This window comes from Macaca nemestrina, chromosome 8 (genome assembly GCF_043159975.1).
Source record: "Macaca nemestrina isolate mMacNem1 chromosome 8, mMacNem.hap1, whole genome shotgun sequence".
Classification (NCBI taxonomy): domain Eukaryota; kingdom Metazoa; phylum Chordata; class Mammalia; order Primates; family Cercopithecidae; genus Macaca; species Macaca nemestrina.
The window spans coordinates 138463767-138478858 of NC_092132.1; the positions used below are offsets into that span (position 1 = coordinate 138463767).

Genomic DNA, 15092 nt, shown 5'->3' on the forward strand with positions numbered 1-15092 from the left:
CATCCAATCTAATATGAATATGAGTAACATACATGTCAGTAAAAGGTATAAACAGATACATATATAGAAATACAGGAAAACAGAAAAGCTCAGCCATCACTGAATAGTGATAAGATTGTGCTTAACATTTTCCTCATTGTCTATAATTAAGAATTTGTTTTGTTTTGAGATGGAATCTCGCTCTGTTGCCCAGGCTGGAGTACAGTGGCATGATCTCAGCTCACTGCAACCTCTGCCTTCCAGGTTCAAACGATTCTCCTGCCTCAGCCTCCTGAGTACATGGGACTGTAGGTGCCCGCCACCATGCCAGCTAATTTTTGTATTTTTAATAGAGACAGGGTTTCATCATGTTGGCCAGGATGGTCTTGATCTCCTGACCTCGTGATCCACCTGCTTCAGTCTCCCAAAGTGCTGGGATTATAGGCATAAGCCAATGCACCCCGCCTATTTTTGTATAAAAAGTTAATGTTTATGCCTTTTATTTTTTGAAACTATAAAACATATTGCTTTAGATTATTTCAGAATGATAATTAGCTTGTTTAGAGAACACATGCCCATTTGGGGATATCTATCAGCAACTTGCTATGTTCCTAAAATACTGTTTTGGAATGCAATTTTTTAAATTTGGTAAATAATTAATCACAAGATTGTTCATCAAAACATTGACTATATTACTGAAAACAGAGGCAAACTACATACAGCTGTTTTCTAAAATAAATCTGGCAGATCCATGCATATAATACAATGGAGTTTCTTAAATTATTTTTGTAGAACAATATTAAATATTAATAATATGAAAAAGTTATGATAGAGCATTACATTAAAAAGTGGTGTCCAGATTATTTAAAAACGTCACATTTTAAGATTAATAATATGATAAGGTTTGAGACATATACACCAAAATCCTAGAGTTTAAGCTAGGATGAGAGATTCATGGTAAATTGTTTTTTCATATTATCTATATTTTCTAAATTTTCTGCTGTGAATATATATTTTATAATAGTTAAAAAGGAGTGTTATGAGAATAGTACCTTTATAAAGAGAAAAAAAAGTATTTGCCCAACTTCCTGCTCTACCAACTGTGAATTAGGTCTGTGTTAACTGAAAATGACACCTTCTGGCAGCTCAAGTGAAAGAATGAAGATAAACCAACAATTTATCCATACTGTTCATGATACCAGTTTTTAACCACATATTGCTTTTGTCATCCTCATGATCATCATTATCATTGTTAACTTATTCAACAGGCTTGCTTCAGAAACTGGATTAAGCATTAGTTCACTTTATTCTAACAACAGTTCTGTAGATACATTGCCTTTCATAATCTATAGAAATTGTTTTGAATTGGCAAAACCAAAATCAGTGGCCAAGAAGATTCCTATAAGCAGCAATTCAGAAAGCATGATATAATCCTGGAATCATCTTAACATAAAATGGGAAAGGGAGAATGTGTGCTTCTCAGCAATATACTTAGCGTAGTTCACACATTGTAGATGAAAAGTGAATACTTGATTTAGCCTAGCATTAAAAATGTTGGAATGGAATGGAATAAAATGAACGGAAGGGAATGATATGGGATGGGATAGTGTGTGCATTTAAGGATCAGACCATGACTGGTTTATTTTTACTTAAATATACAGCTCAGCTTCTGAAGTGGGAAACGAAGAATTGCTCCATTGGTTCTACTAATGCAGACGATATAACTCAAAGTCTCACAGGAAAAGGAAATGACAGTGAAGCGGAAACGAGATTTCAAGAAGTCTTTATGGAACACATGAGCAACATGGAGAAGAGAATCCAGCACATTTCAGACATGGAAGCCAATCTCATAGATGCAGAGCATTTCCAAAACTTCAGCATGACAACTGATCAAAGATTTAATGACATTCTTCTCCAGCTAAGTACCTTGTTTTCCTCAGTCCGGGGACATGGGAATACAATAGATGAAATCTCCAAGTCCTTAATAAGTTTGAATACCACACTGCTTGATTTGCAGCTCAACATAGAAAAGCTGAATGGCAAAATCCAAGAGAAAACCTTCAAACAACAAGAGGTAAGAGTTTGTGACGGCAAGGTCACGTGCTGGAACTGAATCTATCCAAGTCTCTTCGCCTTAGGCGGTACAGGAAAGCAAAAATTGCAAACCCTGTTTCATTATCCTGTTTACCCTGATTTCTGTGGTGAACTTATCAAAAGACTTTAAATGAATGTTAAGGGATTTAAAATGGATTAGCTGTCTCCAAACTCTTAGAAAAAGGGGGAAATTTTCCCATTGAATATAGACTCCCTTTACATATTTTATAAATACTGTTAAAATGTCTTTTTAGACTGCCTAAACCGATCATAATTTTTAGAGTATCTTAGCAGATCTTGGGACGTGAACACTCTGTATGTGTGAATTTTGCAACAGACCCATTTGATGTGCTTAGATTTTTTTGACTTGTAAGTTTCACTCAGAACTTTTGAACTTGTACATGGTCCTCAACTTAAGGTGTCAGAAGACAATGGTATTACAGTTTGTGTATGGGGAGTCTGTTGGTGAACCTCATCCCAATGCCTTGATATTCCGTTTCTATTCCATGTCACTTCTAAAATCTATCAGTGTTTCCTACATTGTTAATAAGTAAGTATATCAAAGGGTATTGGGATATTAAAGTATTGGGCTATCAAAAGATTAGAGAAAGTGTACAAAGAAGAAACTGTCCATAGTTTTGATGATACAAAAAAGAGAGGAAGCTAAAATGTTAGTTATCGGGATAGACATTGATTAAGTTGGGGGGAAAGAAGAGTGGAGAAGAAATACTATTGATGTAAAAATAGGGTCAGAAGAGCACTGAGATGAGGTAAGGAGAGAGAGAAGTTGGATGAGATGGAAGAAGAAGGATACATTCGATTCTGGCAGTGCATTAAATCCTGGAGGACCATGGAGTGCTTTTGTTTGTTTCTTTGTTTTTGAGATGGAATCTCACTCTGTTGCCCAGGCTGGAGTGCAAGGGCATGATCTTGGCTCACTGCAACCTCTGCCTCCCAGGTTCAAGTGATTCTCGTGCCTCAGCATCCCATGTAGCTGGGATCAAAGGCACGTGCCACCACATCTGGCTAATTTTTGTATTTTTAGTAGAGATGGGGTTTGTACCATGTTGGTCAGGCTGGTCTCAAACTCCTAGCCTCAGGTGATCTACCCATCTTGGCTTCCCAAAGTGCTGGGATTACAGGCATGAGCCACAGTGTCTCGCTGACTGTGGTATGCTTTTGCACCCAAATATGTGAGAAATTGAAAGCAAATTGGAAACCATTTGGAAGTTGGTAGAAATTTTGAACCTGTTTGAAGTGATAGTTAATGGAAACAATCAAAATCTGGTATCAGTGAGCTGTTCAAGTTTGCGTAGACACGTTTTGGAGGGAATTCCAGCATTAGAAAAGGAAATACAAGGGAATGGTGAAACTTTGAAACTTATATACATCTTTAGAAACAGTAGTCACTCACAGAGACTTAGGAACTAGGTCAGTGCCAGTGTGTGTGTGTGTGTGTGTGTGTGTGTGTGTGTGTGTACTCCTGTGTACACTGAAAAACAATGTTGGGACTCTCATCCCCATTGCTTGAATAATTTTATTGATCTTTGAATGTTTAGCTCAATGTAGGAATAAATTAAATGAATGCCTGAATTTGTAAATGTCATTTGAGGAAATGGCTTATAAGTGACACCAGCATAACACTTATTAAGGACACACCAAACATTAATTTGAAAGAAAAAGGAAGAACATTGGCAGCAAATGAAAAACAGGGGTGGCATCTATCATCTCCATCGATAGAGGTCAAAAGGACTGTATGACTACAAAATTAAATGCCTGTTTCTAGGAGGGTGACTGGTGGTAGCGTGTGGAGGGAGTGCATGGATGCTGTATAGGATATTTTGAAATTAAACACACTTTTCCTCCTCCCAGGGAAAATAATTTCCAGTGAAATTTGACAAATGTAAGCACCATATGCAGTTTTCAAAGAAGGGAATAAGAAGGTAGCCTCATCGGCTGGCCGCAGTGCTTCACGCCTGTAATCTCAGCAGTTTGGGAGGCTAAGGTGGGCAGACCACGAGGTCAGGAGTTTGAGGCCAGTCTGGCCAACATAGTGAAACTCCATCTCTACAAAAAAATAAAATAAAATAAAAAAAATTAACCCAGTGTGGTGGTGTGCACCTGTAATCCCAGCTACTTGGGAGAACCACTTGAACCCAGGAGTCGGAGGTTGCAGTGAGCCGAGATCATGCCATTGCACTACAGCCTCGGTGACAGTGCGAGACTCCATCTCAAAAAGATAAAAATAAAAAGTAGCCTCAGCTTTTCGGTATGATGAAAAAGCTGAGTGATTCCTGGTTTCTAGGAAGCAAAATCACTTTCTAGTCCCTTAACACTTTATGCTGAACGTCTAGAACTACCTGACATACTTGCAGCAATTTTTAGCCACCTAAATTAAGTCAAGCGTATTTATCATGGTGGTGTGCTCTACAAACATCCATGCTCACCATTTCACCTTTATTGTGATGATGGTATGTACAGAAAATGTCAAATGGTCAGGGAAGGAGGAGGTGCAGGACAGAGAAATTCTAATCTAGAATAAGGTTTCGTTTGGAAGAAGGCACAGTTAGAGCAGTGAAAGCTGATAAGCCTCTCTGCTTACGTATAGTGTCATTGAAGAGGCAAATCTAGATGCACATTCATTTATTTTCAAAGGTCTTACTTCCTGACCATCTTGATCCTCTCACCTCAGCTTGTGTAGTCCAGTCCAGCTCAGGAGAGTGTAATTTTCTCTTTACATCTGGATTAAAGAAAAATATACCACGGGCTTATTTCCATGTGCAAATGGGAAATGAGTATTTATCAACTTTAGAACATAGGAGTAATTAATACAATGATAAAGCATACAATGAAGACAGAAAATGGGATACAAGTAGAACAGAGAGACAAAAATTATTACCAGAATAGATGAGAAGATTTGGTTCGTCAAAAAGAGAAAGCCCAACACCAAAAGAGAAAACCAAGCAAAGGGTCTAAAAGAAAAATTAATTAATATTAATTGTCAGAAATTGAATGACTGGATGCTTTAACCTCACTATAATTTGAAAAACAAGTTAAATAATAATGATTTGCTATGTACCTACTCTTATTATGCAAATTTAAATATATTAAGGGTACTCAGTATTTAGCTGCAAAAAGTGGGCACTGACACGCAGTAAGAGGAAGAAAAATGGTCGCATATATTTAGAGAGAAGTACAGCAATGGTTGAACAAAAATACTGTTTAATGTTTAGTCCCTTTGGTCAAATCCGCTTCCAGGAAGATGTTCTATAGAAGTACTTACATCAATATATAAATACATTTAAAATGACGTTCATGGCAGCATTGTTTAAAGTTGTAGAAAAGTGCACAGCTCAAAACACTATGAATAGGAATCCTAAATAAATTTTGAGAAATAGATTCAATTCCACTAAATTACTGAAAATGTCAGTCTCTAAAGTATTTTAATAGATAAATATCCTTAATATATTATTGAGTAAAATATAAAAGCATATTCCAGGATATAGGAAGATCCTCTCTCTTTTTCACACTCTAAGTCTATGAATGCATATGTATAAATAAACACAAAATATATATATATCTGAAGACACAAAATACTAATGCCTCAAATACAGAGGCAATGCAAATTGAAGGGAAAGCACTGTTAATATGCGAGTTTGGGGTTTTATTGGGTATGAAAATCTATTGTCAATGTTCATCACCACTGAGGCTTATGACATTAAACTTTGCTTATTACTATAAAACAATTTCCCGTATAAATCTATCAAATTTATGGAATTTGAATATGTTGCCACTCTAAGTACAGTATGAAGATGTTTTACTTCAGATAAATTAAAACCTTATGATGTTTATTTAATTTTGTTAGCATTTTGACATCTCTATATATGGGAATAGAAACATATCATAGATATATTAAACTGATTTTTTGAAAGAGGTTGTGATTATAAACATTCAGCCATTCAGTCAAAAGAGGAAATGTTTCACAATTAAAGAATTACTACTTTCAAAACAGTTTTCTAATCTCCATATTTTTATTCCATAAAATTCCTGTCATATGTTTTTAAAAACCTGAACTCCGAGGGTTTCTTGAACTTTCATATTTGATAATTATGTATGTAAAAGGTTGTGAATGCCTACTGTGTCTTACAGGAAATCAGTAAATTAGAGGAGCGTGTTTACAATGTATCAGCAGAAATTATGGCTATGAAAGAAGAACAAGTGCATTTGGAACAGGAAATAAAAGGAGAAGTGAAAGTACTGAATAACATCACCAATGATCTCAGACTGAAAGACTGGGAACATTCTCAGACCTTGAGAAATATCACTTTAATTCAAGGTAAAACATCTTGTCATTCCTCCAGAAAATGACATATATTAAAATATACTGATACATGCAGAGATTTGATATTTGAAATCCTGCGGTTTGAAATAAATAGTTTTTGAGCATATATTTACTGCAGATACCCAGAGGAAAGAATATTAAAATCAGATCAAGACAGGGTACAATAACCAGTAGCCGAGTGTCATTTAAATAGAAAGGGATAAGCCAAATATATCTTAAGGTCTAATGATTTGCTCATTGTTAAAAACTACCTCATAAGTACTGAATACAAGTTTTCTGTAATTACAAGTTTCTTCACATGTTTACAAACCAAGCTTGTTAATAATGTTTTTTCAAAACTTTCAGTCTTTTTTACTTCTTACCTGACTGTATTATTAATTAAAAGGATCCTTTGAACTCTCCAAAATAATGATGGATTTGTCCATTTCTTCTGCAACACCTTTTAGTGAAAAACAGTGAACTAAATCTTGCCTATATATGCATATAGAATATATAAGAATTTTTCTCTCTACCAATATTACCAAAGATATATATATATATATATGTACTTTCAGTTTTGGCTTTACATTTTAGATATTTTAGTTTTAGCTTTACATTGTAGATTTTTTCTATATTTTGATTTCAATAATTTGCAGGTATTTTTCTATATTTTCACTGCAACCTTTTGCCTTTTGTTATCCTTTATTTTAGGTTTGTCTCTTGTAATGAACACTTACCTTTTCTTTTTAAAAAATATATAATCTGACCATCTCTTTTGACTGTATTTATTTCCACTCTCTTATTTTGTGCTCTGGTTTTCTCCAGTTTATTTTATGTTTCTTTTGCTTTCCTTTATTGCCACTTTTGGCCATGAAGATTTTTCTCTTGGTGAATTTTTCTCTCTACCAAAGTTACCAAAAAGGTTTTAGAAACTTTGTAGTATATTTGTAATTTTTATTGATTGTTGACCTTAACATTTATCTTGAAGTCTATAGTTGATCAGTATCTTAACGTTCATCCTAAAATACACAAGGAACTGAAAATGCTTTGATTATCCTCTTCCCTAGTTTCCTGCTAATATTTTTGTATAGCTCATTCTACATTAGTTTTTTAATCGAGAACTTAGTCAATATTATTTTTCTTTTTTTATACAGACAATATTGTGGAGCCCTAATTAGGGAAAAGTAGTCAGGCTGGTAGGACCAGGGAAAGCAAAAAGAGAAAGAAGAGAAGCTATAAATCTGCCTTTCTTCATGGTCCAGAACATGTAGGTCCTTCCTGCATGAAACTTATCACCAGATACCTGCAAGTTAACCCACTGTAACCTCGGCTTATCAGTACTGCACAAGCTCTCTTCAGCATATGGTATAAACACTATTCTATAAAATCTTCAGCAAACCTTTGTTTCCTGGCAATCAGTTTCTCTTCTGCTGGCCTGCTCATTGCCTCGTTGCAACGTATTTTCCTGCTTTTGCTAATAAATCTGTCTTTCTTTATCTAGAGCCATCTTGGTTAATTATTTAACTCTGCACCACTGGCTCAGATAGTCATCACTCACCCACAACAAATATTTATTTAAATTTGCCCATGAATTTACCAATTGTTCTCCCTTATACATGCACCTCAGTCATTTCTTCTGGGATTATTTTCCTTCTGCCTGAAGTATATCTTTTGGAAGTTCATTTAGTGAAAGTAAATTGGTAATGAAACCTTCTGATTTCATTTTCTCTATTTTGTTTTGATCTTTGAAATTGTTGTACTACATACACACTTCTTAGGTTGACAGTTATTTTGATTACTTCCATCAGTGTGCTGAAAATATTGGTCCCCTGGCTTCAAGCTTTTCTTATGGTTCTTAAAATGACTGCCACCAATCGGTTTGTCATTCTTTATGTCTTTCATATCTGCAGTTTTACTTATCTGTGTTTTTGTATTGATAATTTATCCATTTAACATTTGTTGTACTTCTTATATTAGTAGATTTATGTCTATCAGTTTGTGAATATAACCAGCTTCATTCACTTTGACTGTTGCTTCTTCACAATTCTTTCTCTCTTTTCCTCTGTAACTGACGTAAAATTCATATTGGATGTTCTCATTCCAGCTTCCATGTCTGTTAAGCTCTATTTCATGATTTTAATATTTTGTCTCATTTTATATCATTAGCAACTAGAAAAACAGAACTAAGAACTTCATGTGATTTCATTTCAAATACATTAGTTTGAGAAAATTAAGAAGCCTTATAATCAAGTGATGACAATGAAAAAAAAAATAAAAACAAGTCCCAGAAAACGATACATAGATAATTTTTACTTCTAATGCTTATAGTTAGTAAAATTAAATAATGTAAATTTACAGACACATAAATATGTAATAGAATGGTTGTTTTAAAATTTAAGAAAATGATAAACACAAAATTCAGGGTAATGTTTATCTGTGAAAAGGAAATAGATGAATGAGAAGGGGGAACATCTAGGTAGATACCGATTTCTTGGATTGTGATGTTGCAAGGATATTCTCATTATTGTTGTATTTTATAGCTTACTTATACAGAATACATATCACATATAGTATTTATCATAGTGAAACAGATGATAAAGAAAAATTTGAATTAATCAGATTTTTCTCTAACAATTAGATACCTCCACTTTGGATTTCAAATAAATGTCCAAAGCTTTACAAATTCAAAACGAAATCCTCGCTTCTTAACTAGCCACCCCCATCTGCCTCCCCAAATCTGTTGCATTTTCGGTCTTTTTGATGGTTTTGTCATTTTCCAACTACCTGCTCACTCCATGATCTTGGAAGCTGTCTTTGACTTCCCTGCTCTCATTCTCTATGTAATCCATTTGTAAATCCTACTAATTCTTGTTTCATACAATATCTCAAATCAAACTTCTTCTTATTCTCTATTACTACTCTCATTCAAGCAACCATATCCCAGTCTGGAATCCATTTCTCAGTTGCTTTCCCCTGCCTCTGCTCTTAGTCCATTCTAAATAGAGCAAACAAACAAACAACAATGCTATTTAAGAAAACCCACACAAATTACTAGTTGTGTGTGGTTGTGTGGTTTCTCTCTTTACACTAGATGTGTCTTTTCTCTCTTGTGCTTAAATCCTCCAATATCTTCTCATTAGTCTTGGGATGAAATTTAAACTTCTACTTGGTCTTTCACCTGTCTACTTCTGTGCTCTAATTTTCTAAATCTTCCCTCTGTCATCCTTCAGCCTTGCTTGGAAATGTGGAAGAATTAAGTGCCATGAACAAGTAAAAGTTAATAAAGAGAAAGTGCTTGTTTCATTTCATGCTGTCCATAATGAACATTAGACATTTTCTCTTTCTCTTGAAATGTTCTTCTCTACATCCCTACTCCTTCTTGGCTCCACTTGAAGTTACCTCCTCTACCTTCCACCATTCTCACTCTAACCTCCCCCATCTCTCTCTACCATGATTTCCTTTAATCTCCCCATAGTGTTTACCACTATATGAAATTATGTCATCTGTACATTTGCTTACTTGTTTAGCTTGTATCTTCTCCAGTAGAATGTGAGCTCTGTGAGGTTAAGTCTTCTCCTTCTTGTCTACCTCTGCATTCCCAATGCCTGTCAGAGTGCCTGGAAAATAGCGGGAGAGCAATTATATATGTGATGAGTGAATAAGTGAAACTCACACTTTCTTCTTAGCAAGTTACACTCTGTTATAGCAGTGTCATTCTTCCTGGTTTGCAAGCTATCAATTTTAATTATTTTATATCTCCCAAGACCACTATTAGTTCTCACCGTTCTGTATTCTCTATTCCCTTGTCGTTTCTTTATATCCTCATATAAATTATTCTTATCACTTCTTTGCCAGAGTTGCAGTTGTTTCCTGCCCAGACTGTAATACTTTTTGCACCCTTGTAGAATACAGCCTTCCTAATGCAAGTCTTAGATTGCATAAAGACTCTCTGTTGCCCCCTCATTAGACATACTATTTTGCCTGTAGTACTCAAGATCTTCTTCAGTGTGTCTCTTAACTAATCTTGAATGTTTCATTCCCTCCCTTGTCTTTTTTGTATATCAAATATTTCAACTAATTTGACTGTGATTCTAATGCACCCAGTACTTTGTGCATGCTGCCTCATGTATTTTCCTTTATTTGAAATATTTTCTCTTCGATTTGTATTCGAAAATATCTTATTTATCATTCAAAGTCCATTTAAGATGCTACCTCTCACATGAAACCTTTGCTGGTTCTACCAATAGTAAGGCCCAGCTGACATTTATTTCTGTCTTAATACAGAACATTAAGTATTCTCTTGTGAGAGAATACTTAATGTGATAGTTAAGTTTAAAAGTATCTCATATTCTCTTCCAGAACAGTGTTAACTCTTCCTGGACACAAGTTACTTCAATTAGAAACTATTCTTTATATCTCTTATAGCACCTAGCCGTAAAATATATATTAATTAAATTATAACTTAAGAAGCATATTTTAGAAATTAATGAGTGCTTTATCCTTTATCATGTGTTGATTGTAGGATGAGTGTAATTACTTTGTGTTCTTTCTTCCCTTGTATTAATAATCACTAAATAATTATACAGTTAAAAGAGACAAAGATTTTTAATACATTTCTCAAGTAGTTATAATAATTAGACTCTTAAAGTACTACATACAATTTCATTGTGGAAATGGTGAAGTAGAGTTTGGTGGAGAGTTGGGGATAACATGATTTAAAGAAGCAAAGATGAACTCTAGAGAAAGTTATTTAAGAGAAATGAAATATAATATGGCTCTGTGGTGAGAATAGCTAACATTTTGTTTACTTGGAAAGATTTTAGATATATTGGCTTCCTAGGATATAAGAGCACCAAAAAAGAAATATTGATTTTTATAGTAGAGAAAATGAAAAAGCAACTGAGGACATTTGAATTTGGAGTTTTGTACAATTAATTACTGAGATTTTAACAGCTGGACTGTAGGCTCATGCCTGTAATCCCAGCACTTAGGGAGGCTGAGACAATGTAATCCTAGCACTTTGGGAGGCTGAGACCGTGTAATCCCAGCACTTTGGGAGGCTGAGACAAGAGGGCCATTTGAGCCCAGGAGTTCAAGACCAGCCTAGGCAAAGTAGCAAGACCCCATCTCTGAAAACAACAACAACAACAACAACAACAACAACAAAAACCGACCACTTAACAAAAGGAAAAAACCTGAATTGTGAGTTTATCTAACCACTGTGTAAAGAAAAAACTCAGCTCAGGAATAATGGAAGAAAAGATACGGAAAACGAAGTCAATTAAATTTAGAACATGGTAGCATAGGATGTCAGGAAAGAAATGAAATGTTCTAGTTCTGATTTTACCCGACTAGCTTTAAGACCCTGAGCAAGTCACTCTCTGACCCTCTATAAATATGTTTAGTTAAACAATAATTAAAGTGTCTTCCAGATTAAACATATCTAAATCAATGAGAATGAAAACTAGAAAAAAAAGATGCTGGTTTAGGCAGCAATAGACTAGAAGATGTGGCAGATTTTTATGATGATCTGAACATGAGACAAGATTGAAAACAAAGTAGAAAATTAATGCTTGTAATGAATAAAAACTAGAGAAGCATAGCTCTGGAAACTTAGTCAGATATTATTAGTGCTATGTTATCTGAGAATTTTAAATGATATGATATGCCTGGGTTTGCTTTTCTAGTAAATTGGGTAATTTTGATCTATGATATTGATGATTATCACATATTATATATCAGTACTTTTTTGTGGTTATATAGGAATCTTAATTTTCCTTTTTAAGAAATGATCATGGAGGAAGCTAAATAGTAGATTTTGTGCATGTGTTTTGTAAAGGTAATTCTTTATGGCAGATTATTGTGATAGTATTTATGAATTATTCCTATAACTATAATTGAAAATATTAAAGATGAAAAATAATGTAAATTCTGTGGCTTATTGAACTAGAGTAAATCATATATTTTGGCCAATATTAACCCAGTTTTTTTTGACATATATCAGCAAGGGAGCTGACAGGTAGCATTTTGTCCATTTATTGATACCACGAGGCAGTTATTATGTCGATATGGAACAAAATTTTGAAAAGATTGAATGGAAACTACGAACAAAGAAGGTGACTACAAGAGACTCTGAGTCTTTATTCTTTTTTCCATAATATGGCAGAATAGATTACTGCATTTCCTTAATTTGATGGAGACATTGCAAAACAGATTCTTATCAAAAAGAAGAAGAAAGCCAACACTGAGGGAAATAGAGATGAAATAGACAAAACGCATTCAGACCAGATAAAAAAGCTCTAGCAATAGTCCAGCCATGTGACGGTGAAGACGTGAGCTACAATGGGAATGGAGAGGAGGTTAGTTTTGGAAGGTGGCAAGGTAGTGGATATTGTTCTGAAAAGTTCTGCATCAGAAACTAAGAGTAAAGTGGTATATAATTTGTTATTTTATTCCCCCAATGTATCTAAAAGACACCTAAAACATTTATTGAGATCCTTCCAACATTTTGTTAGAAACAGTAAAAGAGCTATAACAATGTACAAAAATGAAACATAATAAGTAAGATTAATGTTACGTGAAGAATAGAATAACAATAAAAATGTACATTCAACACGCCTAGTTAGAACTCTAACAAAAAGCTTTACCTGTTTTTCTTATTCTAGAATTCGAATACTGGGTATCAGTATTTTTATATAAAATTACAGAGAGGGATCTTTAACTCCAAATTTTGTAAAATAACAGATGTATTTGCTGTGATTGAACTAATACTCCAAAATTAAAGCTGTATGCAGTTCTCATAATTACATGTAGCATAATTGAAAGGATAATTAGTAATTACGAGAGTTCCTTCTATCTCTTACCTACCAAAGAAATGGTGAGAAGTCCATCTCAGAGGCTGAGAGGCTAGATCTATTCTCTGTGTCCGTTGTTTCTTTTTGTTTCATGTTCTAGTTTTTCCTGGAATGTCTGAGTCTTGCTTTGGATCCTTAGTTACTAAACTGAAATCTTTGCTTGTGCACTTTTTTCCAAACACCATCGTTGAATACTATCACTGTGCTTCCCTTCACTTAGTTCAACAAAATTCAGGTTGCAAATTGAATGTCTGTCCTGCTTGCCCCCCTCCCCTCTGATTCATCACTATGTAGTGATGAATGGATACAGCTGTGTTCATGGTTATGCAGGTTAAACCCCTTTTCTTGGGAAGTACTACATTCTTCTGCAGAGGATAGGGAGCACATACAAATTCCCTTAGATATAGAAACCTGGCATTTCTTGTGCAGCACTAAATATATGTCTCACAACAATGAAGCTATACCTTAGATTATAATACCCTGGTTAATTTCTAAAAGCCCGGTAATATGTTGTTTGCATGACGATTATGTGGAGAAAAATACACATACACACTTAGGAAAGAAGTGTTAAAGATCTTTAGTTAAAATAATACAACTACGAATTATATTTTTCCTCATGGCTTTTCTAGGCTTTTATATTTCCTATAAGTAGAGTTGCTTTTATTATAAAAATACAATTAAATGTGTGTCCAATGCTGCATATGAAGAGAAAGGGGCATTCTATTGAGAAGAGTAATGATGTCTTGAGCCTCTAAAACCCAAATTGTACCTTGAAAATGGGACATACCAGAGGAATAGACAGAAGTAGAGTCAATGATGTCAAAATAAGCAACAAAAAAATGGACAAAATATACTTATTCATGAGATAATCTTTATTTATTTATGTGGCCCCCTCTTAGTTTTCTTCAGGTATTATACCTCCCAGCTGATTAAAATTTGTAAACAAGTGAATTCTAACCAGGGATGCTGTATACAATTGTATGTTTTCCTTGGACCATGTATGTGACCAGACAGTAACAAATGAAAATGTTTCCTTTAAAATATCACTATTTCCCTATTCTGTGGTGAATCTGTGGAATAATGTTTCTGTTTCTTTCTTTTGGTGTTGAAAAAGAAACTAAGTGTTCTTCTTTAAATAAAGAAGAGAATATTTGTCCTCTGTACTCCATATGGAACATGGTATGTAGGTAGGATTACCTCTGAGTTCTAAAGACAAGCTAGGTAAAATCATTTTAAAGACGTGATGACCAGGTATCTATTTTGCTGGACACAGAAAATACAAATGACTAAATTGGTGTTGTTTAATCACAGCTCTCAGGAGAGCCATCTGACAAAAATGATGAGAGCGAAGTTTTCCTAGCAGTGTCTCCATATTGTTTATAGCATCTATACCAATCTAGGAGTTTGAGTTAGGATTTTACTTGAAAAAAGAATTCCTCTACTCATTTTAGTCTTCCTGCCTTTCTTCATACCTTTCCTACTCCCTAAGAATTATCTTCCTTCCCCTTCTCTTCATTCTTGAAAGTACCCCTCATTATCCTACTTTCTCAATGAAGACTTCAACCATCACCATGCACGCCGATCTCCAGCTCACTGACAAATATCTGAGTTTATGGTCAGTTCCAACAAAGTGCTTCTGGTTGTCTCCTGTGTGTGAATTTTCCTTTCCCTTGAGGGTATCAGAAATGTCTTTTAAGTTCTTACTTACAGATTTTCCATATAGTAGTTAACTGCATATTATATCTAACTCAAAGTTTAACTGCCTAGGAAGTGTATAACGCTAATGCGACTTTGTGACAGCCTGCTGTCTTTTCTCTGCCCCCAGGTTCTCAGAACATAGAAAA

At 34.5% G+C, this 15092-nt stretch overlaps 1 protein-coding gene across 17 annotated transcripts in view; it reads left to right on the forward strand.

Annotated features, from left to right (window-relative positions):
• Positions 1-15092, forward strand: part of LOC105463752 (macrophage scavenger receptor 1) — a 764939-nt gene that overhangs the window by 618123 nt on the left and 131724 nt on the right. For all 17 annotated transcript variants that reach the window (XR_011607204.1, XR_011607203.1, XR_011607205.1 and 14 more), the window contains 2 exons: positions 1641-2053; positions 6223-6409. Coding sequence is in view for 13 of the 17 variants with exons in the window: in XM_071068600.1 (XP_070924701.1) it covers positions 1641-2053; positions 6223-6409 (600 nt within the window). In the remaining 4 variants the exon portion in view is untranslated. The remainder of the gene's footprint in view (positions 1-1640; positions 2054-6222; positions 6410-15092) is intronic.